Raw genomic sequence first — 26,291 nt, forward strand, 5'->3', positions numbered from 1 at the left:
AGGTGGGACGTGTTCGTAGCCTTATCCGGAAGTGGCGGGACACCGTGTCGGAAGCAGCCAATGGGCGGCAGGGTGGCTGGATTCCGTCCCCCCCCCCCCCCACCGTGGGAGCGGCGGCGCAAACTGTTCCGATTCCAGGATCAGGCTCTGCATCCATGGAGCAAGCCGACGTGCCGAGGTGAGCCGAGCTTGCAGCCTCTACTCGCGGTCGCCCTAAGGCCCACAGCGTTCCAGACCCCTGAAGGGAAACTGACCGCGGCGCTGGGCGAGCCGGCCGCACGGAGGCCCCAGGCCAGGCTCCTCGGCGCTCCCCCAACCCGCCGCCCTGTGGGTGCGCTTTGAGGTCGGGGTCCGTGGGGGATTCGGCCCGCTGCCCGGACGCCGCCATGCATCTGTGGACCTGAAGCCGGAGCTTGAAATCGCAGTAGACGGAATTAATTTCCTTTTTACCTGGTTGCTCTCTCTTCTTTTTCAAAATTGAGGGTTATTTTCGGGGACGCTTTAAGGCATATGCTAATTTGAGGTGGACAGTTTTAAGAAACGCATTGCTTCTGTATCTCGAGTATGTGATTACCGGCAGCTACACCGAATTAGGGGTAGCGAATCTTCGGGTAGCACTGTTGCACTGTGTCAGATTCCTGAATCCAGATTCGCTCAAATAAATATCAGGAATAGACCTGTAGCCTATGGTGTCTTGCCAAATCAACAAACTTTTTAGAGATACTTTATTCCTTTTTTTTTTGCGGTACGCGGGCCTTTCACCGCTGTGGCCTCTCCCGTTGCGGAGCACAGGCTCCGGACGCGCAGGCCCTCCGGCCATGGCTCACGGGCCCAGCCGCTCCGCGGCATGTGGGAATCTTCCCGGACCCGGGCACGAACCCGTGTTCCCTGCATCGGCAGGCGGACTCTCAACCACTGCGCCACCAGGGAAGCCCCTTTATTCCATTTTAAGTGGCGTCATCTGCAGTTTTTCCATTTGAGACAAATTTGAGTGGAATTCTTTGCAAGGTCGAATAAGAATAAAGATGTTTGTTCTTTTTTTTTTTTTTTTAACAAGGGTTTACCGAGGGTCTATTATGTGTTGTATGTTGTGGGAAATACCCAAAGATTTCCCTCCCAGGGATGCTCCTGTGTTCAGTTACACCCAAGTTATCAATAAAACCGATTACTACAAATTGCTAAATTAGTGAACATGTACACGAGAGGTAGTTTGCCAGGCAGAGGAGTAGGAGGCTACACACCTGTATGGGCAAGATGCAGTGTCTAAAAGAGCTTGTGATATTCAGGAAACAGTTGTTCGCTGTGACCAGAATGTAGGGGAATTGGCAATGGGAGGATTGGAGAGAGAGAGAAAATAAGGTAGATTGGGGTAGCAGACAGTGGGATGCTAGTAAGTTTTTTTCTTTTTTAAATAATTATTTTTTGGCTGCGTTGGGTCTTTGTTGCTGTGTGCGGGCCTCTCATTGCTGTGGCTTCTCTTGTTGCGGAGCAGGGGCTCCAGGCGTGGTGGCTTCAGTAGTTGCAGCACGTGGGCTCAGTAGTTGTGGCTCGTGGGCTCTAGAGCGCAGGCTCAGTAGTTGTGGCGCATGGGCTTAGTTGCTGCGCAGCATGTGGGATCTTCCCGGACCAGGGCTCGAACCCGTGTCTCCTGCATTGACAGGTGGATTCTTAACCACCACACCACAAGGGAAGTCTGCTAGTAAGTTCTTAAAGCAGAAAAATTATTTGACCAGATTTGTGATTTCTAAAGTAACTCTGGTGGTAGCATGGAAGATTGATTGAAGTAGAGAGAAAATGGAGACAAACCAGTTGGAAAATTCTGAAGGTAGGTACAGCCAGAACCGTGAGGGCCTTTGCTAAGGCAGGAGCTCGCAGCCTGGGTTTGGAGTGGGGATTTGTAGGCAACCATAGGAATAGTTACCCAACTGGTACCCGATTTCTGAGATGGTTTTGATTTTGACATGAACACTGGATTTCCCAGCAAAATTTTGGCTTTTCGAATTGTGTGGGAAACATTGCTTTCAATTTTCAAGAAAGAAGATCCTATTGTTGCAAAAGATTATTCACCCATAGCCTTAGGGGGATGTGTCTCCTCCATGTAGATCCCAGTTTAATTAGATTTTAAATGTCTGTTTCATTTGAAATATCTATTCAGAAGACTTTTCGACAGATGTTTAAGGATTGTAGACCAACATTTATATTTGTGAATATAATAAATGGATATGTTAATATAATGAATGGATTAGACACATTAACTGTTAACGGAGATGAATCATTTCCCACAGTTAAAACCAGGATGAAAATGCATAATTGCCTCCTTGCTGTCTTATAACCTGTTTCTTTAGTTCAGAACTTGCTAAGGCCATCAAACCTATCGATCGGAAGTCAGTCCATCAGATTTGTTCTGGGCAAGTGGTCCTTAGTCTAAGCACTGCTGTGAAGGAGTTGGTGGAAAATAGTGTGGATGCCAGTGCCACTAACATTGGTAAGTTTGGGAGAGTTTTAAACCACAAGAAATAATCAGTTTATGCTGTTTTATTCAAGACATGTTTGTTACTGTAATAAGGCAATCAGGTATTGATATACAGAGAAATTATTATTTTTTAAACATAAATTTAGCACATTATTATGTGCCTAGTATTTAGCTAGGTAGTAATAATAATAATAGCGGTTAACTTTTATTGTGTTCTTACTATGTGCCAGGCAGGCATTGTGCTAAGAGCTATACAGATGGGATACCTCATTTAATCTGTAGAATAACTTTATGAGATTGGAATTATTATTATTGTTATAATTATTATCTCCGTTTTACAAATGAGGAAATTAAGGCACAAGGAATTTACTTTTGTTTTGAGGTTATAAAGCTAGTAAAATATGATCCTAGGGAGTCTGATTCCAGAACTTGTTCTCTTTAATGACTGTGTTAACACTGTCCTCTTGAAGGAAAGAAAAAGGAAAGAAAATAAGAACAAAACTATTTTATCTGGGCTAGTAAATAGCCAAGAAGGCCTTTAAAAAATAAAATATACAAAATGACAGTAGTACATTTAAATAAATATAGTTAGGACTCAAAGTTGCATTTTGTAAGTTATAAATACTGTCACTCTAAAGCCTTTTTACATGGATCAATTTGAGAAATCAATATTTTAAACTTTCTAGAGCTCAGGCTTAAAGACTATGGGGCGGAGCTCATTGAAGTTTCAGACAATGGATGCGGGGTAGAAGAAGAAAACTTTGAAGGCTTAAGTAAGTTGCATTTTGCTAATCCTATTTTAAAATATTTGGGCCAAATGTCTGAGAATTGGGCGTAACACTGTCTTAGGAAACACAAAACAGCTTTTTAAAACCAGTCACTTGGGTGGGTATTGTGTGTGTTCATTGCTGTATCACTTGTGATCTCTTCGGCCTTACTCTCCACCTCTCTTTCAGCTCTGAAGCATCACACTTCTAAGATTCAGGAGTTTGCTGACCTCACTCAGGTTGAAACTTTTGGCTTTCGGGGGGAAGCTCTGAGCTCACTCTGTGCACTGAGGTGATGCAATAATTTTATCCACTAACTTGACCCCTTATAAAAATCTCTCTGAAAATTGAAAAGTATGCTTAGAATCATTATTGTTTACACTTTTCCATCGGAATGTCTCAACTACTAACTTCTGCATTCTGTTTTATCTTACTACCAACCTAAGTGGTAATACTTCTGAAATGTAAGCAATGAATGAACAAAATGAAGCAAATAGTATTGTAAAAAAGTTGTTACCCTTATTAAGGCAGTAACTTCTCAATTTAAAAGTAAGGTATAAATAATACATTATAGATACCATATGCTATTGGTTTTAATTTATTTTGACGTTGAGGAAAAAATTTAGCTGAAGCACTTAATTAATTACACAACAGCTTCTAAGATTTTGTTAGAACAGTAGTAGCCAAACTGAGAAATAACTCTTTATTGGTGAATACGTAAGTTTTGAGATCTTTTATTTTGCAGTTTAACCAAAATGAGTATCAAAGCTTTTATCAAAACAAAACATTTACAGAACTCTCTCACTACCTGTTGGGCCAAACCTTGGATTTTATGATGACTCCTTACCCATTTAAACTCTCTTGATGATCTCGGAGGGATCATCACCTTTTTAGGGGAGTTTAGAGAGAACAGAAGCGAGAAAATGAGCACGTGATGACCAGCACCTGGGAGTCTCTAGCTGACTGTGCTCTGCTGGCTTTTTTGTACAGTGATGTAACTATTTCTACCTGCCACACATCTGCGAAGGTTGGGACTCGACTGGTGTTTGATCACAATGGAAAAATCCTCCAGAAAACCCCCTACCCACGACCCAGAGGGACGACAGTCAGCGTGCAGCAGTTATTTTATACGCTACCTGTGCGCCATAAGGAGTTTCAAAGGAATATTAAAAAGGTACGGTAGAGGGCTTCCCTGGTAGTGCGGTGGTTGAGAGTCTGCCTGCCAATGCAGGGCACAGGGGTTCGAGCCCTGGTCCGGGAAGATCCCACGTGCTGCGGAGCAACTAAGCCCATGCACCACAACTACTAGCCTGTGCTCTAGAGCCCGTGAGCCACAACTACTGAGCCCACGTGCCACAACTACTGAAGCCACCACGCCTGGAGCCCATGCTCTGCAACAAGAGAAGCCACTGCAATGAGAAGCCCACGCACCGCAACAAAGAGTAGCCCCTGCTTGCCGCAACTAGAGAAAGCCTGCGCGCAGCAACAAAGACCCAGTGCAGACAAAAAATAGATAAATTAATAAGTAAATTAATTAATTAAAAAAAGAAAGGTACGGTAAATTCAGAATCCGAGAGCCTAGAGAGTGTGATGCCCAAATGTAGTCCAAGATCACTCAGGGTGGTTTGCACTCCCGTTCATTCTCTTCCCTTGATTTTTGGAGAAGTGCTTAGCTTGCTTCTTCCCCTCAAAGACCTAACTTTTTTTTTTTTTAATAAATCTGTTTATTTTATTTATTTATTTTTTTGGCTGCGTTGGGTCTTTGTTGCTGCACATGGGCTTTCTTTAGTTGCAGCGAGCAGGGGCTACTCTTCATTGCAGTGCATGGACTTCTTATTGCAGTAGTTTCTCTTGTTGCAGAGCACGGTCTCTAGGTGCGAGGGCTTCAGTTGTTGTGGCACACTGGCTCTAGAGCGCAGGCTCAGTAGTTGTGGTGCACGGGCTTAGTTGCTCCATGGCATGTGGGAACTTCCCGGACCAGGGCTCGAACCTGTGTCCCCTCCATTGGCAGGTGGATTGTTAACCACTGCACCACCAGGGAAGCCGCCCTTTTCTTTTCTTGAAAAGAATCATCAAATTGTGTTTATGAGGTCTTCTAATATGGGAAATGAGTCTTTTAAGACAAGCATTATTTTTTGATTCTATCTTTATTTTTAATAAGGTCATTTTTTTGGCTCCCTGAGAAGTGAATCATTACAAGTTTTATGAATTGGAATGAAAATGAAAAAGATAAATATTATATAATTGTGTTTAAAAAGCAGTTATAAATTGTCTATATATGTGTATACATACATGTGTATATACATAATCATATATATATACACACATGTAATCATACCTGTGTGTGTGTGTGTGTATGATTACAGTTTTGTAAAAATAAAGCAACTGGCCAAAATATGCATAGAAAAAAGCCTGGGAGAGTAGACGCATGAATGCTACCAGTGGTTATTCTTGGATGTGCGATCACTCGTGCTTTTTGCCATCTTCCTTGTACCTTTCTGTTTTGTACCTATATATTCTTTATAATCAAAAACATTACTTAAACATATGCTGCTAAAAACTTTCTTTACCTTTAAAACAATTTGTGCTAGTTATAACTATTAATTTTGGAAAAATACAGGAAACTTTAAAAATGTTTTTTAATTCAAATATTAAAAAATTTTGTACAGAGAAAATTATTATTATTTTGTATCTTATGGTAAAAAAAAATTGGTGTCTTAGAAAATACAGGCATAAAGAACTTGTGCTCGCCAGAGATGACCATTGTTAACAGTTTGGTGAATCTTCCCAGACTCCTTTTAGTTTCATGTATTTATAAATCTTGGAAAATTTTTCAAGATAAATATTTAAAAAAAATGAAATCAAGTGACATAGAATATTAAACATTTAAGTCACATGGAATTGTGTGCAGTAGAAAGTTGGTATTGTCTCTGCCTATCTCCCAGAGTTTGGTTTATATCCCTTAGACTTTATTTTTTAATTTTTAGTATTTATTATTTATTTATTTGGCTGCTCTGGGTCTTTGTTGCAGCATACGGGATCTTTAGTTGCAGTGTGCAGGGTCTTTAGTTGCAGCATGCAGACTCTTAGTTGCGGCATGCATGTGGGATCTAGTTCCCTGACCAGGGATCGAACCCGGGCCCCCTGCATTGGGAGTGCGGAGTCTTAACCACTGGACCACCAGGGAAGTCCCTATATCCCTTAGACTTTAAATGCATACATGTATATACAATCTTTATACATATGTTTCTATTTTTTTAAACAATTGGGATCATATTATATATACTGTTCTATGCCTTGACTTTTTAATATAGTATATTGTAGATACCTGTTTTTGGTCGATTGGTAACTACCTTATTTTTTATCATGGCACCATTATGTGGATATACTGTAATTAATTAGTCCCTGGTTGATGGTTGCTTAGGTTGTTTATAATTTTTCACAATTACAGATTGTTTCAATGAACATTTTCATAATCTTTTTAAAAAAATTTTTTTAATTTATTATTTTTATGCTTGGCTATGTTGGGTCTTCATTGCCGCGTGCAGGCTTTTCTCTAGTTGTGGTGAGCGGGGGCTGCTACTCTTCGTTGCAGTGTGCGGGCTTCCTACTGCGGTGGCTTCTCTTGTTGCAGAGCTCAGGCTCTAGGCACACGGGCTCTAGGCACACGTGCTCAGTAGTTGTGGCTCACGGGCTCTAGAGCACAGGCTCAGTAGTTGTGGCACACGGGGTTAGTTGCTCCGTGGCATGTGGGATCTTCCTGGACCACATCTCAAACCCGTGTGCCCTGCATTGGCAGGCGGATTCTTAACGACTGTGCCACCAGGGAAGCCCTTTCATAATAGATCTTCGATTGTTTATGCGAGTCTTTCTACAAGGATAAATTTCCAGAGGAGGGATTTCAAGGTCAAAGGGAACATAGTTCTCGATTTTTAGAGCAGAAGGCCTGGACATTTTGGAAATGAGGAAAGTGTGGTCAAGCACCTTATCCTCTGATTTCCCTTTGATACCATTCAACTCGTGGATCATTCTGTCAGGAATAATTTGCCTTATTTGTGAGATGATATGAGAACCTTGAATTGACTGTATAACTTGAATCATGCGCTGCTTGTAAGATTGAAGTAACATTGAGTCCTTGCATTTGTGTTTTTTAAACAGGAGTTCTCCAAAATGGTCCAGGTCTTACACGCCTACTGTATCATTTCAGCGGGCGTCCGTGTAAGTTGCACCAATCAGGTTGGACAGGGTAAGAGGCAGCCTGTGGTGTGCACCAGTGGAGGCTCCAGCATGAAGGAAAATATCGGATCTGTATTTGGGCAGAAACAGGTAGTGGTGGCCTGTTTTTTTGTTTTTTTTTCTTGATTCAGGTGCTCAAATCTCGCACCTGGAGCTCTCCGGCAGTCTTTTCACTGATCTCCTAGCCTCTAGACCGAAGCTCACTCTTATCCATCCACCACCACGCAATGAAAATAATCATTCTAAAACAAAAAACTGGGTGGCCAGTTGTTTAAAAACACTTTATTGCTCTAGTGATTATGGCAGGTTTCTACTGTCCTTTCCAATAGCATAAAGAAAAAATTCTAAGAATTGATTTTTTTTTAAACTACGTCCCTATCACAAAAATTAATGTTAGGAGCTGCAAGTTTTAAAATAATCCTTTTACTCTCTCCTTGAAAAAAAGTATTGTGGGCAATGTATTGTTTATGGAGAAGTAGGAGCACAAGTGTTTCATCTTGCTAATAAATCAAAATTATTTATTATAGAACTGCAAAATGCAACTATTGAGATTCTTTGTCCTCTTAATGTGGACAGCTTGGCTAGGAAGGAAAACACACAAAACCTTCGGTATATCTTCCTTTCTGAAGTCAGGCTGGTTCTTGCTTTATTAGGAAATAACTGTAAACCGTGATTTCTTTCAGTTGCAAAGCCTCATCCCTTTTGTGCAGCTGCCCCCTAGTGACACTGTCCGTGAAGAATACGGGCTGAGCTCTTCCCAGGCTCTGCAGAACCTGTTTTGGTAAGTTAATTGGTGCCAGGAAAATTACGATCAAACAATTTTTTTGAGTTGTTTTTTTTTCCTTTGGTTTTGTTTTTAAAGATTGTGATTTTAAAGCTTATAGTTTCTTATGTCCATTATAAACTGTAGGCAGTATTATTGCTGAGAAAGAGGATTTATATGGAGGAGTCAGGTTCTTAATGTAAGCAGTATTCTGGGTAACTGGTGCATTTTAGGGGGTTTCTTATTAAATTAGCGTTTGTAGAAGAGGCTCTGTTTAGTGAACAATTAGAATAACTCTTAAATTATGTATAATGTTTCACTTTGTCACGGCCTGGCATAGAGGGATAGAGGCGCTTTTCCTTTAACTCGTGCCTTACCCAGAATCCAATCCAGCATCATTACTTTTAGTGTAAGAAAAATAGACATTTTTCCATAAGCAGAATTGGGCCCATATTGCTTACCCTCCCTCCACTTGCCTTTGGCTTATCCCTGAAATTAAAGATGGGGATTCATTTTTTTTTTTTGTGGTACGTGGGCCTCTCACTGTTGTGGCCTCTCCTGTTGGGGAGCACAGGCTCCGGATGCGCAGGCTCAGTGGCCATGGCCCATGGGCCCAGCCGCTCCGTGGCATGTGGGATCTTCCCGGACCGGGGCACGAACCCGCGTCCCCTGCATCGGCAGGCGGACTCCCAACCACTGCGCCACCAGGGAAGCCCGGGGATTCATTTTTTATGCTAAGGTATCATTCTTATGGAAACTCAAATATCCCTGGGGTAAATCTCAGGTGAAGCCCTTAACCAACGCCATAGGAGATAGAAGTTTGCTAACTGAGAACAGATTTTATGTTTTATATTTATTTTTTTGGCCACACCGTACGGATCTGAGTTTCCCAACTAGGGATTGAACCTGCGCCTCCTGCACTGGAAGTGCAGAGTCTTAGCCACTGGACCTCCAGGGAAATCCCAAGAGAACAGCTTTTGAAAAGGCGGGGAATGTGGGCAAAGAGCCTGGATACAGGTCCATGGGCTTCCTGGACAGCTTGGTGGGGACTGCACGAAGGTTCTAGAATGTGAGTGTGGGGTGAGACCAACTCCTTGTGTGGAGGCCAGGGATTTAATAGGGAAAGTGAGAGCTGAAACGAATCAGTTTTGAACCCACTGGGTTGCCCATGGAGGATTTGTCAATGATGGGAGCTTTGGAACATTCCAGAGGGTCTGTGTTCCTTAATGATTCACCAGAATGGAGCACAGATACACGTTACCTGAAATGTTAATACTTGTCAGCTCATCACCAGGGGTTATGTTTTTATTTTTCACTTTGAGAATGTGCCGTTTGATGTGTGTCTGATCCTTTCTGTTCTGGAATCCTGCCCTAACGGCATTAACATTGAACAGTATCTCAGGTTTTATTTCTCACTGTGCTCACGGCGTGGGAAGAAGTTCAACGGACAGACAGTTTTTCTTTATCAATCGGCGGCCTTGTGACCCAGCAAAGGTATTTCAAAATATGGGGGGATTAGTTTTTTCTTTTAGCTTTTAGTTTTAATTTTATTTTTTATTAAATAACATTTTCTGACACAGGCAATTTACATGGAACTTGGGACTTTGACTCAGAAACATTACTTTATCTTTTTTTCATTCTAATCAATTTTATTCTAAAAACATGTTTTTATGCAAATATATTGATATTATTTTAACAATGTTATATTGTCATTTTAAAATATTTTTAAAAATATCTTTAAAGTGTCTTGCTGTTAATTTCTTTTTAAAAAAATTTTTTATTTTATATTGGAGTATAGTTGATTTACAGTGTTGCATTAATTTTAGGTGTACAGCAAAGTGATTCAGTTATACATACACGTGTCTATTCTTTTTCAAATTCTTTTCCAATTTTGGTTATTACAGAATATTGAGTACAGTTCCCTGTGCTCTACAGTAGATCCTTTGTTGGTTATCTATAAATCATCTTATTTTAGGCATTTAAAAACACCTACCATACAGTGGTTTCAATTATATATATGTGCATACATATGGACACATATTAATAACCAATATATTTATTATCGTAAAAATTATCACTATTAGAAGAAAGTAAACATTTTAAAACATTCACCATTATCTAGACTATTTGGTATAGACTGACACACATGCGTATGCTTTTGTATTTTCTCTTTGTTCTGTCCATTTTCCAGGAAAATAAGGGCCCAGATTACTTCTGCCTCAAACTTAAACTGATCATCTTGATTATAGCACTTTTAGTGGTCAGTTTTGACTTTGCATCTTCCGCAACATTATACCTAGCAGTGAAAGTGCCAAGTCTTAATCACTGGACCACCAGGGGATTCCCCAAAATTACTTCTATCAGCCAGATATGGTTCAGCTTCTATTATTTTTCTTTTCTTTTTTTTTTTTAATATTTTTTAGCGTATAGAGCGTAGAAGTTTTTCTTTTTTTCTTCTTTTTTTGGCTGCGCCATGCAGCATGCGGGATCTTAGCTCCCCACCCAGGGATCCAACCCGTGCCCCCTGCATTGGGAGCACAGAGTCTTAACCACTGGACCACCAGGGAAGTCCCTCAGCTTCTAAATTTTTAACCTATATTGTAATTGGTGTGATTTTATGGCTTATCCCTAATGCCATTTAATAATCTCATTATAAAGTCATATAAATACATTTCTGTGTACATTTGAATGTTTTATGAGCATTTAAACCGCACCTCATTTTATTGACATTTCTTTAAGAGCATCTTGAGTATGGAAAAAGATTCAGTTTTATGAATCTATGATTAAAGATACACCTTTGAAAAAAAAAAAGATACCCCTTTGAGAGGAAAGAGGAGACTTTTTTTGGGTGATGGATATCTTCATTATCTTGATTGTGGAGATGGGTTCGTGGGTGTTTATATATGTCAGAATTTATTAAATTGTATACTTTAAGTGCAGTTTGTTTTAGGCCAATTATACTTCAAGAAAGCTGTTCAAAATGTATCCTTTTAACGGTTGGTTAGAGTAGCATGTTATTAGAAACTGGGGGAAGGAAACATTTATTCTTTTCTAATCTTTGTTTTTTGTATAGGTTTCCAGACTTGTGAATGAGATCTATCACATGTATAACCGGCATCAGTATCCATTTGTTGTTCTTAACATTTCTGTTGATTTGGGTAAGTTCCACTGACATTTCAGTAAAATTGGTGACTTTTTTTTTTTCAGGCTGCACATGGGCTTTCTCTCGTTGCGGCGAGCGAAGGCTGCTCTTCGTTGCGGTGCGTGGGCTTCTCATTGTGGTGGCTTCTCTTGTTGCGGAGCACGGGCTCTAGGCGCACGGGCTCGTAGTTGTGGCTCATGGGCTCTAGAGCGCAGGCTCAGTAGTTGTGGCTCACGGGCTTAGTTGCTCCATGGCATGTGGGATCTTCCCGGACCAGGGATTGAACCGTGTCCCCTGCATTGGCAGGTGGATTATTAACCACCACACCACCAGGGAAGTCCCTGGTGACTTACTCCTAAAAGAATAAAATGAGATTATAAAGCTCTGATATGACCAGAAAGAGACTTTTATAGCAACAGTTAATGGTGATACATATTTTTATAGACTTAAAAAATTTTTTTTAATTAAAAATCTTTTTAGACTTTTATTTTTTATACAGACTATATATCTCCTGCTTTCTACTTGAAACTACATTAATTGTATTGTTCAGAAAAATGTGACTTTTTCACGTCAGCCGAGGGAGAAAGTAGACTATATGTTCTCCCTGATTTTGAAAATAACTCATTTCATGTAGATACTTTTCTTCTGATTGCTAATATTATGGTTTATTGTTATCCAATATTTTTTTAGGTGCTTAGAAATATATATGTGCACACCTTAAAAATATATATATATTTAATGATATATCCATATTTTTTGGAGTGAGAAAATAATTTTGGGTAATTTTGTGCTCTTTATCCTTAGATGTGAACATTTTCTCTTCCATGTCATTAAAGTTTATTCAGAAACATGATTTTAATAGCTGTATTGTATTTCAATGTGTGGATATATCTTGATTGTAAACTTTTATGTTTGTGCCTATTTTAGTTGTTTTCAGTTTTTAGAAATTTAAATACTGTTCTTATAGATAAATCATTACCTATGTTTTTGATTATTTCTTCAAGATAAATTTCTAGAAGTAGAATCATTGGGTCAGTAAATGGGATCCTGTTATACCGATTTACACACCTACCAACAATGTGCTAGGTGTTATAATTTTTAACCAGATTCAATAGATGATAAAAATGACATTTTAGTTTGCAATTTTATCGTACCTTTTCATGGGTTTATTTGCTTTTTTTCTTTTGCAATTTACCTACTCAAATGCTTGCATATTTCATCTCTTTAAAAAATTATTCATCTTTTCCTTGTTTATTTGAAAGGGCTAGTTTTATAGTATGAATATGAATCTGGACATGGCTTTTGGCAAGTGCAAGTGAATAAAATAGTCGATGGGGAAATATCTCTTGTTAAACGTGAACTTAAACACAATTGGCATCTTTTCTATTTTGCTTTAGAATGTGTCGACATCAACGTTACTCCAGATAAAAGGCAAATTTTACTACAGGAGGAGAAGCTTTTGTTGGCAGTTTTAAAGACGTCTTTGATAGGAATGTTCGATAATGATGTTAACAAGCTCAACGTCAGTCAGCAGCCGCTGTTTGACGTCGAAGGTAAGAGAAACACACGTGTATAAACAGCTTCTAAAACTTGTAGCTGTTGTGATACTTTGCTTATTCTTTCGGAGGCAAAGTTTTTTTTGGCATGAAACAAAATCTGTCAGATTTTGATGGGTACCTACCACCTCCATCTCTGCACAGTGCACAAATAGACATGGAGATGGGGGGCAGGCTGGCCTAGAGGAGTATCTGCCCCAAGAAGTGGATCTGGCTGTCAGAGGGGATAATGGCCAACTCAGAGAGGACGTGTCACCCTAGAAAGTACGTAGCTGCAGATTTAAGGTAATCTGGATCACCCAGGGCTGCCTTCTTACCAAGACTCACCCATTCTCCTTTCAATAAACACGCCCCCATTGGAATTCCCTGGCAGTCCATTGGTTAGGACTCAGCACTTAAACTGCCAGGGCCTGGGTTCAATCCCTGGGTGGGGAACTGAGATTCTGCAAGGCAGGCGGCGTGGCCAAAACCAAAAACCAAACAAACAAAAACACTCCCCGAACTTGGCAAGCCTTTTGTTAATTTCCAGAGTTCTGAAAAAGTTGATTCTGACCATTTTTACCCGTTTTCTCCTATCTTTTATGGAGTAGGGAATTTGGGGGGGCCCTTACTCTGCCCTTTTCCCTCACGTCCCCCCTGTGCATTCATCACTGAGTGGCATGTTGAGATGAAACTTGGCCCAAAGCTGGTTTGACCTCGGTAAAAATATGCACAATCATTGTTTTACTTCCTGATCCTGAGTGAGCAGCCTTTCGTTTAAATAGTTGGTTTTATTCTTTTGCCTCCAAGCTAAGTGCATCCGGGGCACCTTGCAGGGAGGCGTCCACAGCTGAGCCCAGTAGCCTTCCGTAGCGAGGCAGGAGCTGGCTACCCCTTCTGACAGCCAGATCCGCTCTTGGGGTGGATACCCTTCTCTAGGCCAACCTACCCCCGAGCTCCACGTATGTTTGTGCAGAGACGGAGGTGGCGGGTCCCAATCACTGTGTACTCCAGCGGGGGGAAAACACCAGAGAGCAGCTCAGGAAGCTGAAAATACGTTTGGTGGAAAGCTCAGGTGACAATCAGAGGAAGTCGTTCCGGGATGAGGCTTCATAACGCGAGGGTACCAGGAGCCATAAGCCAGGGGTTAAGAGGAGGCGCGGGACCCAGAGTGGCTCTGTCCTTCCTTTTCCTAACACCCCTGGGGTTGGGGGGCGGAGAGGCTGACTTGGAAGACAGTGAGGTGCGCTCTCATCAAGGGCCACGGTCGGCAGTTGTGACAGCCGGAGAGTATGGTGGGAACACAAGCTCCTCAGGGTGGGGCGGGGCTGCTGGGTGGTGGGAGAGGCGCACAGGACCACTGCCACGAGTGCGGCCGAGCTACTGACCTCACATCTCTGCCGCCCACTCTGCATGGGATAGTATGGCTGCGTGCGTGCATGTGTGCGCATGCGCGCGCAAGGGCCCGGGAGGGGGATGGGGCGGAGGATGGTAGGGAGCATTGCGTCTGTGTGGAATGGGCCGGAGGTAGCAGCTCTGAGCGCACGCGCACACGCAGGCGCACACACGCGTGCGCACGTGCGTGGCCAGAGAGGCCACCCCATACAGAGAAACTGCTCAACTTATCTCTGCATCTTGAGGCACAGTCAAATCGACGCCCTCTTCTTAGCCCTTTCGTCGAAGTACAGCATCCACACAGAAGCAAATGTGTCGTGAGCGCATCAGCCCTGAGATCAGGAAGCAGCACCCGCAGAACCACCCTTGTACCCCTTTTCAGACACTAACCCCCGGTGGGAACCGTTTTCCTGACGTCTAACACCATGGATTCGTTCTGTTTTTAATTTGAAGGCATCCAGTATTTACATTTTTCCATCGTTGGTTTCTCTCTCAATATTTTGTATGTGAGATTCATCCAAGTCCTGTGTGACAGTTCATTTATTCATTCTCGTTGCTGTGCAGTATTCTGTTGTATTTAAATACCATAAATACCACGACTTATTTGTGGACAACTGAGTGGTTTCCAGGATTGGGTTGCCATGAATATAGCTGTCACGAATATCCCCATCCATGGTTTAGGCCAGCACAGGTAGACATTTCTGGTAGGATAGCAGTGCGGGGTCACAGGTGTGCATGTTCAGATTAGATGTTCCCAGAGAGTTTTACAAAGCAGTTGTACCAATTTCAACACCACCAGCAGTATTTAAGCATCCCATTTGATCCTCAGCCTTGTAAACATTTTTTAAAAAAATTTTAACTGTTCTGATGAGTATATAGTGGCATCACATTGTGGTTTTAATTCATGTCTTCTTTATGGTTCATGTAGAACTGTGTTCACACATTGGATCAGCCATTCGGAGCTCCTCTTTTGTGAAGTGCCCGTTCACGTACAAGTATCCCCTTATTCTATTTCCGCGCAGCCCCTGACGCCCTTCTCTGTTCACATCTGCTTAGGTCACTTAATAAAAAGGCATTCGGCAGAGGTGGAGAAGCCCGTACCAGAGAAGCAGGATGATCCCGCCCCATTAAGGACTCGCGGGGAAGAGAAAAGGGCAGTGACCATTTCCAGACTGAGAGAGGCCTTTTCCCTTCGTCACACAGTGGAGAACAAGTCTCGGGGTCCGAAGGCCACCGACCCAAGACGGATTTCTCCACGACAGAAAAGCAGCACCCCACTTCCTAGCGCTTCAAGGCCCCTCTGCTCCTGGAAGCACATCTCTGAACCTCGGGAGGAAGGGGTGACTTCCACTCAGGGGCCCTGTGACCCGATGGGCAGAGTGGACACGGAGGAGGGCTGGGGGCACAGCAGCGCATCTGCCGGCTCTGAGGAGGGGTCCAGCACCCCAAAAACGGGCAGCCAGCCCAGCAGTGACCATGTGGCAAGCTCCCCCAAAGATGGGGTTTCGCAAGAAAATGTGGAGTCTTTGGAGAAGTTACCTGAAACGGACGATTGTCTTTCGGGCACGAATTGCCACTTAGACCACGAAGAAAGCAGCTCCCGAGCTAGAGTTTCGCTGCAGCCAACTCAGCTCTCATCCCCAAACGCAAAGCGTTTTAGAAAAGAAGGGGTTCCTTTAAATCCCGATGTCCCTCCAGAGTCCATGAAAACTCAGAACGCTTCAGCGCCCGAGGTGGATGTAGCTGTTGAAATTAACAAGAAAATAGTGCCCCTTGACTTTTCTATGAGCTCTTTAGCCAAACGAATAAAGCAGTTATGTCAGCAAGAACAGCAACAAGAAGGTGGACAAAATTATAGGAAGTTTCGGGCAAAGATTTGCCCTGGAGAAAATCAAGCAGCAGAAGATGAACTAAGAAAAGAGATAAGGTAACAACTTTTTCCACTCGCCAACTTCTTTTCCTTGCCTCTCACATCCATCACATTAATTTTCTTTAAAGAACTCTTTGACCAGGCAGTTCTGCAGCCTGAAATCTTACAGGAATTTTTTTCCTTAGGTTTTCTCTGCACATCTTTTCCATCGGGTCCAAATCAATCAAGGCCTTCTTCACCCCAATTTTATTCCTTTTCCTGGAGGTTTTCAGCGCATGGTGACTTCTCCCTGCATTGAATTCAGGGCAGCTTTGGGGAATATTGCTATTTCCCATCTTTCCATTTTAACATGTATGAGGAAAACTTATCACATTATCAAAGCTATGATTTCAAGAAGATTGCATCAGATAGGGTTAAGTAAAAAAGTCAATTTAAAGAAAAATCTTCACAATACAGATAATAGCAAACACTGGTCACCAGCACTTTCTTGACAGTAGTCGTGTCCAACATTGTGACTCTTAAAAATGATGAATTCTTTTGAAATAGTTTTTATTTTTTAAATTTTGTCTTTGTTTTGTGTCACCAGTTACTGAAATGTGCTGTGCACAGTGCAACTCAGCAAGTACGTTGCATTTTTATAGCACTTTTAGCCTGGACCACACAGGCTTTGCCTGATTTCAGTTATAAATTCTTCACTGAGTATTATATAATTTCTTTGTTATTCATAGTGCCTAGCTTACACGGAGAAGGGTTTTCAGGAACCTTTATTTCTTTTAAAAGGTGTGTAATTAATGGAAATGAATCTTTCTGGTTGTGAACTCAGAGGGAGCCAGTGAAGAGAGCCAGGTTCCTTAAATATTTTTAAATAGAGATTTTAATTAAGTTTGCAAACATGTATTGCTCACCTGTTATCATGGTTTTTGAACGTTGGTATGCCTAAGAATCACTTGGAGAGCTTGTTAAACAAGCAGGACCTATGTATGGCCAGATTCCAGTGTTTCTGCCTTAGTAGATCTGGCGGGTCTTGGGTGTGGAGCCCAGGAATCAGCATTTTTGACAAGTACCCCAGAAGGTCACATTGAGAAGCTGATCCACAAGGGTCTGGCATTGGCTTCTGGCTTTCAGGGCACGGCTGTTGGATTGGCTGTACTTCTGAGCTATTGGTCTGATGAGGTTTATGTTTTCCTGAGAAGCACAGGAAAAAGTATTGAGCTAAAGGTTAGGCAGCAGTGAAGATACTGAGGTTGTGTTTACCAGCTCCTGTTTCTGCATTTTGAATTATAACTAAATATACCAAGCTGTAAAACTTTGTTTCTTTAAGCCAGATGCTAGGTTCTAGTTTATGGTGGGAGATACGCCTGCCGAAGACACAGAAGACCCGGGTCTTCAGGCCGGCACAGGTTCTTCCCATGGGCAATCTGCCTGGGGAACCGGAGCAGACCCAGGCGGTTCCTGGAAGAGCAATCAGAGGCAGGGAGTTGGTATTTGTGCCAATTACCAATTTATTGCCTCTCAGTTCCAAATCCACTCTTTGCCCTGCTTTGCAGTCCTGGAGGCTGAACCATGTAAGCGTTTCTCCTGGTGCACTGTTAGACTTGATCAGCAGGGGGCGCTGGAGGGACACTGCAAGACAGCAGGAGCCGCGGCTTCTCTTTTGCTCCTGTGATGCCCTTGTCTTTTCCTCCTACAAGGCAGCCACTGGCAGCAGGCAGGAGGCCCAGCAGTGCTCACTCTACTACTCCAACCAACTTATTTTCATTCATAAATGAACGAAATGCAGCCACGCCTGTTCCAACAAAGTCTGAAGCTCAGCCTGGGGTGGGCAGGGGGTGGGGGGTGCTCCCCATTAGAAGGATCGATATCCACTATTGACAAAAAGGTACTCGTATACAGGTAGCCCTCCGTATCTGCCGGTTCTGCAACTGCAGATCGAAAATTTTAAAAAATTCCAGGAAGTTCCAAAAAGCAAAACTTGAATTTGCTGCGTGCTAGCAACTATTTTACATAGCATTGACATTGTAGTAGGTATTATGAGTAATCTAGAGATGATTTAAAGTATATGGGAAGGATGTGCATAGGTTATATGCAAGTACTGTGCCATTTTATGTAAGGGACGTGAGCATCTGGGCATTTTTGTTTCCTGGGGGTCCTGGAACCAATCACCTGCATATACTGAGGGACAACTGTACATATTGGTGGGAGTGTAAACTTTTATAGATGTCCTATCAAAGTGTACATATATAATAATAACACATCTAGGGATTTATCATACAGATACATCCACAGTAGAGAAGATGTATGTAGAGGGATGTTGCACCTTTGTTTGTGTTTCTTAAAATGGATACAACTGAAGTGTCCTTTAGTAGAGAATTTGTCAGACAAATTGGTACATCCACATACTGAATTCCTACATGGACATTAAAAAGAATGAAGTAGGTCTCTATGGTCTGAAAAAATATCTGAGATGCATTGTTAAGTGATGAGAGTGAAATGGTGTGAAGAATTGATTCCATTTTTTGTTTTGTTTTGTTTTTTTGTTTTTTGCGGTACGCAGGCCTCTCACTGTTGCGGCCTCTCCCGTTGCGGAGCACAGGCTCCGGACACACAGGCTCAGTGGCCATGGCTCACGGGCCCAGCCGCTCCGCGGCATGTGGGATCTTCCCAGACCGGGGCACAAACCCGTGTCCCCTGCATCTGCAGACGGACTCCCAACCACTGCGCCACCAGGGAAGCCCCATTTTTTAAAACAATGTATAGTCAAAGGTCTGGAAGGATATGGACCAAATCATTAATAGTAGTAACTAATGTCACCTGGAGAGTTGGAGGAATGAATAATGTTATCCTTAGAAAGTGGGATTTTTAGGGACTTTGTCTATTTTATGTTTTTGTACTTTTTTATTAGTGTTTTATAAGCAGAGAAGGAATCTTTTAAAACGTCTTCTAAAATGGGAATTCCCTGGCAGTCCAGCGGTTAGGACTCCGTGCTTTCATTGCTAAGGGTGTGGGTTCAATCCCTGGTTAGGGAACTAAGACCCCACAAGCCGTGCAGCGCAGACAATAAAAGAAATTAAAATGTCTTCTGATTAACATTTTCTACATGCAGCAAAACGATGTTTGCAGAAATGGAAATCATTGGTCAGTTTAACTTGGGATTTATCATCACCAAACTGAACGCAGATATTTTCATAGTGGACCAGCATGCCACGGATGAGAAATACAACTTCGAGATGCTTCAGCAGCACACTGTCCTCCAGGGTCAAAGGCTTATAGCGTAAGTTCATTTCAGTGTTCAGAATTTTCAGTGTTGTTTCATCCCGCAAATTTAAGATCTCTTAGCTATAAGAGTGCCTATCTTTATCTCTGTCTAAACCTACCTATACCTATCTATCTATCTGTATTTTTTGGCTGTACGTATCCTTACAGCAGATTTTTACACTTTTTGCGTAATAATAGTCATACCTGCCATTTATGGAGTGTTATTTGGTGCCAGGCGCTGTTGAAGCAATTTATGTTTAATCCTCACAAACGTTTGAAGTAGTTACTGTATATTACCACCAACATCTCACAGGTGATAAAACTGAGAGACGTTTAATAACTTGCCCAAGGTCACACAGCTAATGGATTCTTTAAGTATCAAAAGATACTTAAAGTTCTTTTAAGCTGTTCAAAAATGCTGATCACTGGTTGGCCAGAAAATCCTTTTGATGAAGAACAATTTATAGTACAGAGTATATCTACTTAGAGTACATGGAGTTCACGTGTTCAGAAGGTCAGCAGTGCCTGTGTGTCTGTCCTCAGCTGTGGTAGAGCGATACCAGTGATTAGTCACTGCAGAATTTGGTATTTATCTCTCTTTTGCCAAATTGAATGTTTTACACTGACCATTTTACAGGGTGGTGTGATGGTGTAGCATATAAACCAGAAGTCTTTCCTTAAGCGAAGTCCTAAGGAGAGGTCTTGGATTTTCATTTTGGAAATTAAACTACGTAATTAACTCAGATCCCAACGGCAGCAGATCCCAGCATGAAGAAGTTACCACTAAAACAGCCACTCAGCTGGAAAACATACCTAGTTTATTTGCTGAGTACTCTGTATCCTACAGAATGGCTTAATTATATTTATTTTCAGTAGGAGTAAGTAGTAATAGTAAAGACATTGAATGAGCCACTGTATAATACTGAGCTATTCCTGCCCCTGTTACAGAGGTCGTTTATTTTTTAGCCATTTGGTGTAAGTACGGTCTCATTTGTGGCATTTCAAGTTGACCTGGATAATCACATGCCACTGTGGGTCCCATGTGGATCACACTTCAGGATGAAAGGATAAAGACCACGACTGCATCCTTTCCTACTGGCCCAGCATAGTTTGGCCCTGATGACCTCTTCAGCTGTTCCTAAGCCCTCTTCTCCTGTTCTCTATACTCTGGCCATCCTTCCTTTTCCCTTGACAGGCCTGATGAATTCCTACAGAGCCATTAAGCAGAATGAAGCAGATCTTTGTGTGTGGCTCTGGGAACACCCATGGTCCATCCTAGGGCCTTTTTACAGACTGTTGTCTCTGCCTAGAATACTTGCCCCTGCACCCACCCCTCACCCCCATCACCTGATAACTGCCACTCAGCCCCAGATCTCAGCTCAAAGGTCACTTCCTCAGAGAAGCCTTCCCTGACGCCCTCTCTCTCCAGGCCAAGTCTCACATGCTCTGTGCTCCTATGGCCCTGGGTGTCTCTTCTTCCTGATTCTCAGTGTAGTTTGTAATTACAATTTGTTTGTTTGACTGTTTGATCAATGTCTTTTTTTCCCCACTAGACTGTTTGTTTCATGAGAGCAGAGAACGGGTCTGTGTTTGCTCACCTTTATATCTCCTGCTTTAGCGGTGTCTGTCTTACTAAGCACTCAGTAAATCCAAGAGGAGAGATGGTTGGATAAAGAATGCAGGCAGGGGGGACTTCCCTGGCAGTCTCGTGGTCAAGACTTCGCCTTCTAGTGCAGGGAGTATGGGCTCGATCCCTGGAGCTAAGATCCCACATGCCTTGGGGCCAAAAAACCAAAACATAAAACGAAAGCAATATTGTAACAAATTCAATAAAGACTTTAAAAATGGTCCACATCAAAAAAAAAAATCTTTAAAAAAAAAGAATGCAAGCAGAAGGAGCAGGATAGCAAAACAGATGCTGTTTCTTCTGTTTTCAAATGTCTGTAGTGACCGAACCCAACTTTTCAAATTGTCTTTATTGTGAGGAGGAAAAGTAGCATTTTTAGGTCATATCGTTATCTTGGAGAAGAGAATTAAAAAAAAGACAGTCATTGGGGTGGTATGGCAGATTGAGGAAAGGCAGGCTACTTTTGGAGTTACTCTAACTTCTAAAAAGAACTTAAAAAAAAATTAAAAGGAAATGCTCGGAGTTTTGTGACAGGAGAGGCTCATAGCTGGAAGCATGTTATTCGTGTTGCTTTTTGAAATGAATTCAAAGAATCACAGAATTGTTGTTTTAGTTTCATTTCTGCTGTAGAGCCAAATGTTTGACTTCAAGGTCTAGTTTGGGTCTCTCTTTTTCAGACCTCAGACTCTCAACTTAACAGCTGTCAATGAAGCAGTTCTAATAGAAAATCTGGAAATATTCAGAAAGAATGGCTTTGACTTTGTTATCGATGAAGGCGGTAAGTTATTACTTAGGATTGTAGAACTGTGTCCTTTTAGAGCTGAGAACGATCTTTTTTTTTTTTGATAAATTTATTTATCTTATTTATTTATTTTTGGCTGTGTTGGGTCTTCGTTGCTGCACGCGGGCTTTCTCCAGTTGCGGCGCGTGGGCTTCTCATTGCGGTGGCTTCTCTTGTTGCAGAGCACGGGCTCCAGGTGTGTGGGCTTCAGTAGTTGTGACTCTCGGGCTCTAGAGCGCAGGCCCAGTAGTTGTGGCGCACAGGCTTTGCTGCTCCACGGCATGTGGGATCTTCCCGGACCAGGGCTCGAACCCGTGTCCCCTGAATTGGCAGGCGGATTCTTAACCACTGCACCACCAGGGAAGCCCGAGAACGATCTTTGAGGTCATACACTTCAGCGTCTTTTATAAGAGATGAACATGCTTCCCCCCAAAAGCGTTTTGCTTCTGCCCTCTCTTTCAGATGTTCCTTACAAATAGCACCCAAATGAATCAGATTTTTCAAATGACGGCTTTTTCTCCAAATTGTCTTCTTTTAGCGCCGGTCACTGAAAGAGCTAAATTGATTTCCTTGCCAACTAGTAAAAGCTGGACCTTTGGACCCCAGGACATAGATGAACTGATCTTCATGCTGAGCGACAGCCCCGGTGTCATGTGCCGGCCTTCCCGGGTCAGGCAGATGTTTGCCTCCAGGGCCTGTCGGAAGTCTGTAAGTAAAGCAAGCTTATTTGCAGGAGCCTGGCGGGTCTGCTCCAGCTCATGGGCCTTGGAAGTTCTCAGTTCAGCCCCTGACTTGTCAGCCTTATTAAATGTGGGTGATGGTCGCTCTGGGCTGTGTACGTAGAGTCCCATTGTCCTCAGCCATTGTAACACGTAAGCCCTGCACGTCTGCCTTAGGTCAGACCTCCGACCCATAATTACTGCTGTTTCTCAGCGTCCCTGAAGCAGTGTCCTCAGAGCTTTCGTCACTCCCACGCAGTTAGCTGGGGATCCACGTTGTTCATCTATGGACCTTATGGGCATTATTGACACTGGTGGGTAAAGATTAGGGGCCGCCAGCCCTCAAGGGCCCTGCACGAGATTATCCAGAACCCTGCAGTCGGCTCGCTTTTCGCAGGAGTCCCAAGGGCGGGCACTGCGTATTGTCTGGCTCCCGCTGCTCAGACTGGTTCTAGAAAACGCTAGCAGTGGTAGGTGATGAGCCTGATGTCAAAGCAGAGCACGTGTGTTTGCATCACCTGGCCCACCCCTTCATTCACTCAGCAGAGACCCCCTGGCCCACCCCTTCATTCACTCAGCAGAGACCCCTTGAGCCCCCGCTGGGTGGCCGGCCCTGGTCCGAGTGCTGGGGGCACAGGTCGGCAGATGAGGTCCTTGCCCTCGTGGAGCTTATAGTTTAGTGGGGGAAAGGGACATAACATTAATAACGGCAGCCTCAGATACAAGTTCGGTAGAGAAAACAGTATGGGGGTGGGGAGTGAGCACCGGGAAGCGAGGCGGGTGGTCGCGGTGAGGCTGTGTGAGGAGGTGACCTCCCAGCTGACGCTTGGAAGGTGAGCTGGAGCCCCTTGGGAAAGAACTTTCCAGATAGAAGAATTAGCAAGTGCAAAGGTTCGGGGTGTTTGGCGAAGCCAGAGGCTGACCCCGTGTGACGGATGGGGGACCAGGATGGGGGTGGGGCCCCATCCGGGGACCCACTTAGGGTCCTTGGGATCCTGGTCCGAACCTGGGTGCCTGCGCTGCACGTGTCAGGAGGTGCTGGAGGGTGACCATGGGAAAGAGACCACAGAGAGGGTGTCACAACGGAGATGAGGGAGGTGGGGCAAGGGCTGTGGCATTTTCACCTTTGGGGGTGGTGGGGTTCAGCATTCTCTGTTAGACGCGTTGTATTGAGATCCTATTAGACGTGAGAGGAGGTGTCTGAGAACAGTCACGTCAGTGAATCCAGAGCCAGGGGAAGTGTCAGTGCTGGGGAGAAAGGTTTAGGTTTTCTAAGTTACGGCCATGGCGTCGGATGAAATTCCTCCAGGCAAGAGTTTGATGAGAGAATAGGGCCCCGGACCTGACTTCAGCCACAGATGGTTCTTTGATAAAGGCCTAACCTTGATCTCCCCATCCTGGAGTCGGGGGTAGGAGTCAGAGCTGGGCCTGGCCTGTGCTGATGGCCAGGTGTTCACAATGCCGTGTCCTCGTGTGATGCAGGGATCTTTGGGGCCACGGGCTGCTTCTCAGTCCCCACGCTGGCGGGTCCCTGGCGCCGCAACGCTGTCTCCGCACAGCACATGGGCTGAGGGGGGCGGGCTGTCCTCTGCTGCACCTGTGGGCCCCGTGTCCTACGCTCGGCTCTAGCCACGCCTGCCACACCATCTCCTTCCCGCCTCAAGTCCTCGCTCGCTGTCCCTCTGCCTGGATGCCCCGCTCCGCACGCCTTCTTCGCCCACCTGGCCCCCTCCCATCCTCTGGCCTCCCTGAGCACCCAACTGAAGTAGCCTCTCCCAGGTGCTCAGGCACAGCCCGAGGGCTACAGAGGACAGACAAGGCGAGCTGTTTCATTGCAGGGAGGCAGGGACATTTGAGCAGCAGCCTGCGGGAGAGGGAACATGAGAGATGTAGATATCTGAGGGAAGCGTATCCTGGGTAGAGGGCACAGCCAGTGACAAGGTCCTGAGGCAGGTACTCGCTTTATGGGCTTGTACTAGAGGCAAGGGGGTGCCGGTGTGGCTGCAGTGGGGGCGGAAGGGCTGCTTGCTCGCAGGTGTGGGCAGTAAGGCCAGTGAGGGCCAAGTCAGGTGATGCACTTGGGCTATTATCCAGGTGGGGGGCGGGGCTTCGAAGAGGAGCCACGTGATCTGACGCACCTTTAAAAGGAATCACTGGCCGCGAGTGGAGGACGAGTTGAAGGGAGAAGGAGGAGAGTGGGGAGGCCCGTTAGGAGGCCGCTGCAGTCGCCATGGTGGGAGGTCGGGGCGGCTGGGATGTGGATGCTGGTGGAGCTGGTGAGACTGGTTGGTCCTGGATGGGAGTGGTCGGCGTCTCTCCTGAGGATGTGCTGCCATGACAGAGCCACGGAGGGGCTGGATGTCACAAAGAGGCCGAGGGCTGAGATACTAGAGGGTAGGGTTCTTCGGGGGAGGACTTTTCAGGGAATTGTTGCTTTTGTTGTAATCTTGTCCAGCCTCTTTGTAGAGAACAGGGCTTCTGAAGAGTTGCTTTTCTAACCAAAAACCAGTAAAACTTTAATGTAAGCCATCATGTCTCACATGCAGGTGATGATTGGAACTGCTCTTAACACAAGTGAGATGAAGAAACTCATCACCCACATGGGGGAGATGGACCATCCCTGGAACTGTCCCCACGGAAGGCCCACCATGAGACACATTGCCAATCTGGACATCATTTCTCAAAACTGACAACATTTCTCTCTTTCTTTTTTTTTTTTTTTGCGGTACGCGGGCCTCTCACTGTTGTGGCCTCTCCCGTTGTGGAGCACAGGCTCCGGACGCGCAGGCTCAGCGGCCATGGCTCACGGGCCCAGCCGCTCCGCGGCATGTGGGATCTTCCCGGACCGCGGCATGAACCTGCGTCCCCTGTATCGGCAGGCAGACTCTCAACCACTGCGCCACCAGGGAAGCCCTAACATTTCTCATTTTAAAGAGCTATTGATCTTATTGCAGATTTTTCTGTTTTTCAAGGCAGGGTTTTAAGTAACCATTTTGGGGTTTGTTTCTCAATGAACCTCCTGCTTAAAAATGCATCAGGTCCGTTTAGAAGTGATCTTGAGAACTTTTCAATCCATGTGGAGCATTGCTTGCAACATTTTTTGCTTCACATTTGAACATATGTGTGTGTGTGTGTGTGTCTGTCTGTCTGTGTGTGTCTGTGTGTGTGTGGTGTAGCAGCAAGAGCATGTTTTACAAAAAGAGAGCGCTTTGGAAGTCACCTAGACTTCTGCTCTGGCCTGACGTATTTTAGCCTGCCACTTTTCAGCTCTTAATGATGATTAAGCCCATAATGGTTTAACTTCATAAATTGAAAATTATGGTCCTTTTGAGTTAGTCATTTTCAACCCTAATGCATATTAAATTTAGAAAATAATCCAAAGATACCCAAGGGATATTCTCTGTCCAGCTGGAAGAAGTCGACCAGGTGGGGTGAGGTCTCTTTTGTTTTTTTTGTTGTTTTTGGCTGTGCCGCGCTGCTTGCGGGATCTCAGTTCCCTGATGAGGGACTGAACCCAGACCACGGCAGCAAAAGCCCGGAATCCTAACCAGTAGGCCACCAGGGCACTCCTGGGGGTCTCTATTTTTAAATGTTCTCCGCTGCAGCCAGGGTGGCAAAGAGCGTTGTAGGCAAGGGGAAGTAAAAGGCTTTGATTTTTCTGTAACTTTGATGCTGTGGTTTGGTTTTCTGGGAGTGTGAACTGCAAGATGGTCCAGTTACTGACTGGT

At 44.0% G+C, this 26,291-nt stretch overlaps 1 protein-coding gene across 2 annotated transcripts; it reads left to right on the forward strand.

Annotated features, from left to right (window-relative positions):
• Nucleotides 1–60: 60 nt before the first annotated feature.
• PMS2 (PMS1 homolog 2, mismatch repair system component) lies at nt 61–25,260 on the forward strand. 2 transcript variants are annotated; one of them, XM_060284481.1, is made up of 15 exons: nt 61–178; nt 2,351–2,485; nt 3,160–3,246; nt 3,430–3,532; nt 4,231–4,414; nt 7,399–7,566; nt 8,160–8,257; nt 9,634–9,733; nt 11,313–11,397; nt 12,779–12,934; nt 15,368–16,238; nt 19,285–19,452; nt 21,741–21,841; nt 22,383–22,552; nt 25,110–25,260. In XM_060284481.1, exons 1-15 carry the CDS (start codon nt 61–63, stop codon nt 25,251–25,253), a joined length of 2,688 nt encoding a protein of 895 aa, XP_060140464.1. In that variant the 3' UTR covers nt 25,254–25,260. The 2 variants fall into 2 exon arrangements, with proteins under 2 accessions (XP_060140464.1, XP_030701881.2); XM_030846021.2 differs by having other exon boundaries at nt 99–178; nt 2,346–2,485.
• Nucleotides 25,261–26,291: the final 1,031 nt, after the last annotated feature.

This window comes from Globicephala melas, chromosome 15, assembly GCF_963455315.2.
Source record: "Globicephala melas chromosome 15, mGloMel1.2, whole genome shotgun sequence".
Taxonomy (NCBI): domain Eukaryota; kingdom Metazoa; phylum Chordata; class Mammalia; order Artiodactyla; family Delphinidae; genus Globicephala; species Globicephala melas.

Coding starts and splice junctions, on each gene's coding strand:
- PMS2 (XM_060284481.1), top strand. CDS start 61: ATGGGCGGCAGGGTGGCTGGATTCCGTCCCCCCCCCCCCCCACCGTGG. Junction 179..2,350: donor GAGCAAGCCGACGTGCCGAG/GTGAGCCGAGCT, acceptor TCTTTAGTTCAG/AACTTGCTAAGGCCATCAAA. Junction 9,734..11,312: donor GGCCTTGTGACCCAGCAAAG/GTATTTCAAAAT, acceptor TTTTTTGTATAG/GTTTCCAGACTTGTGAATGA.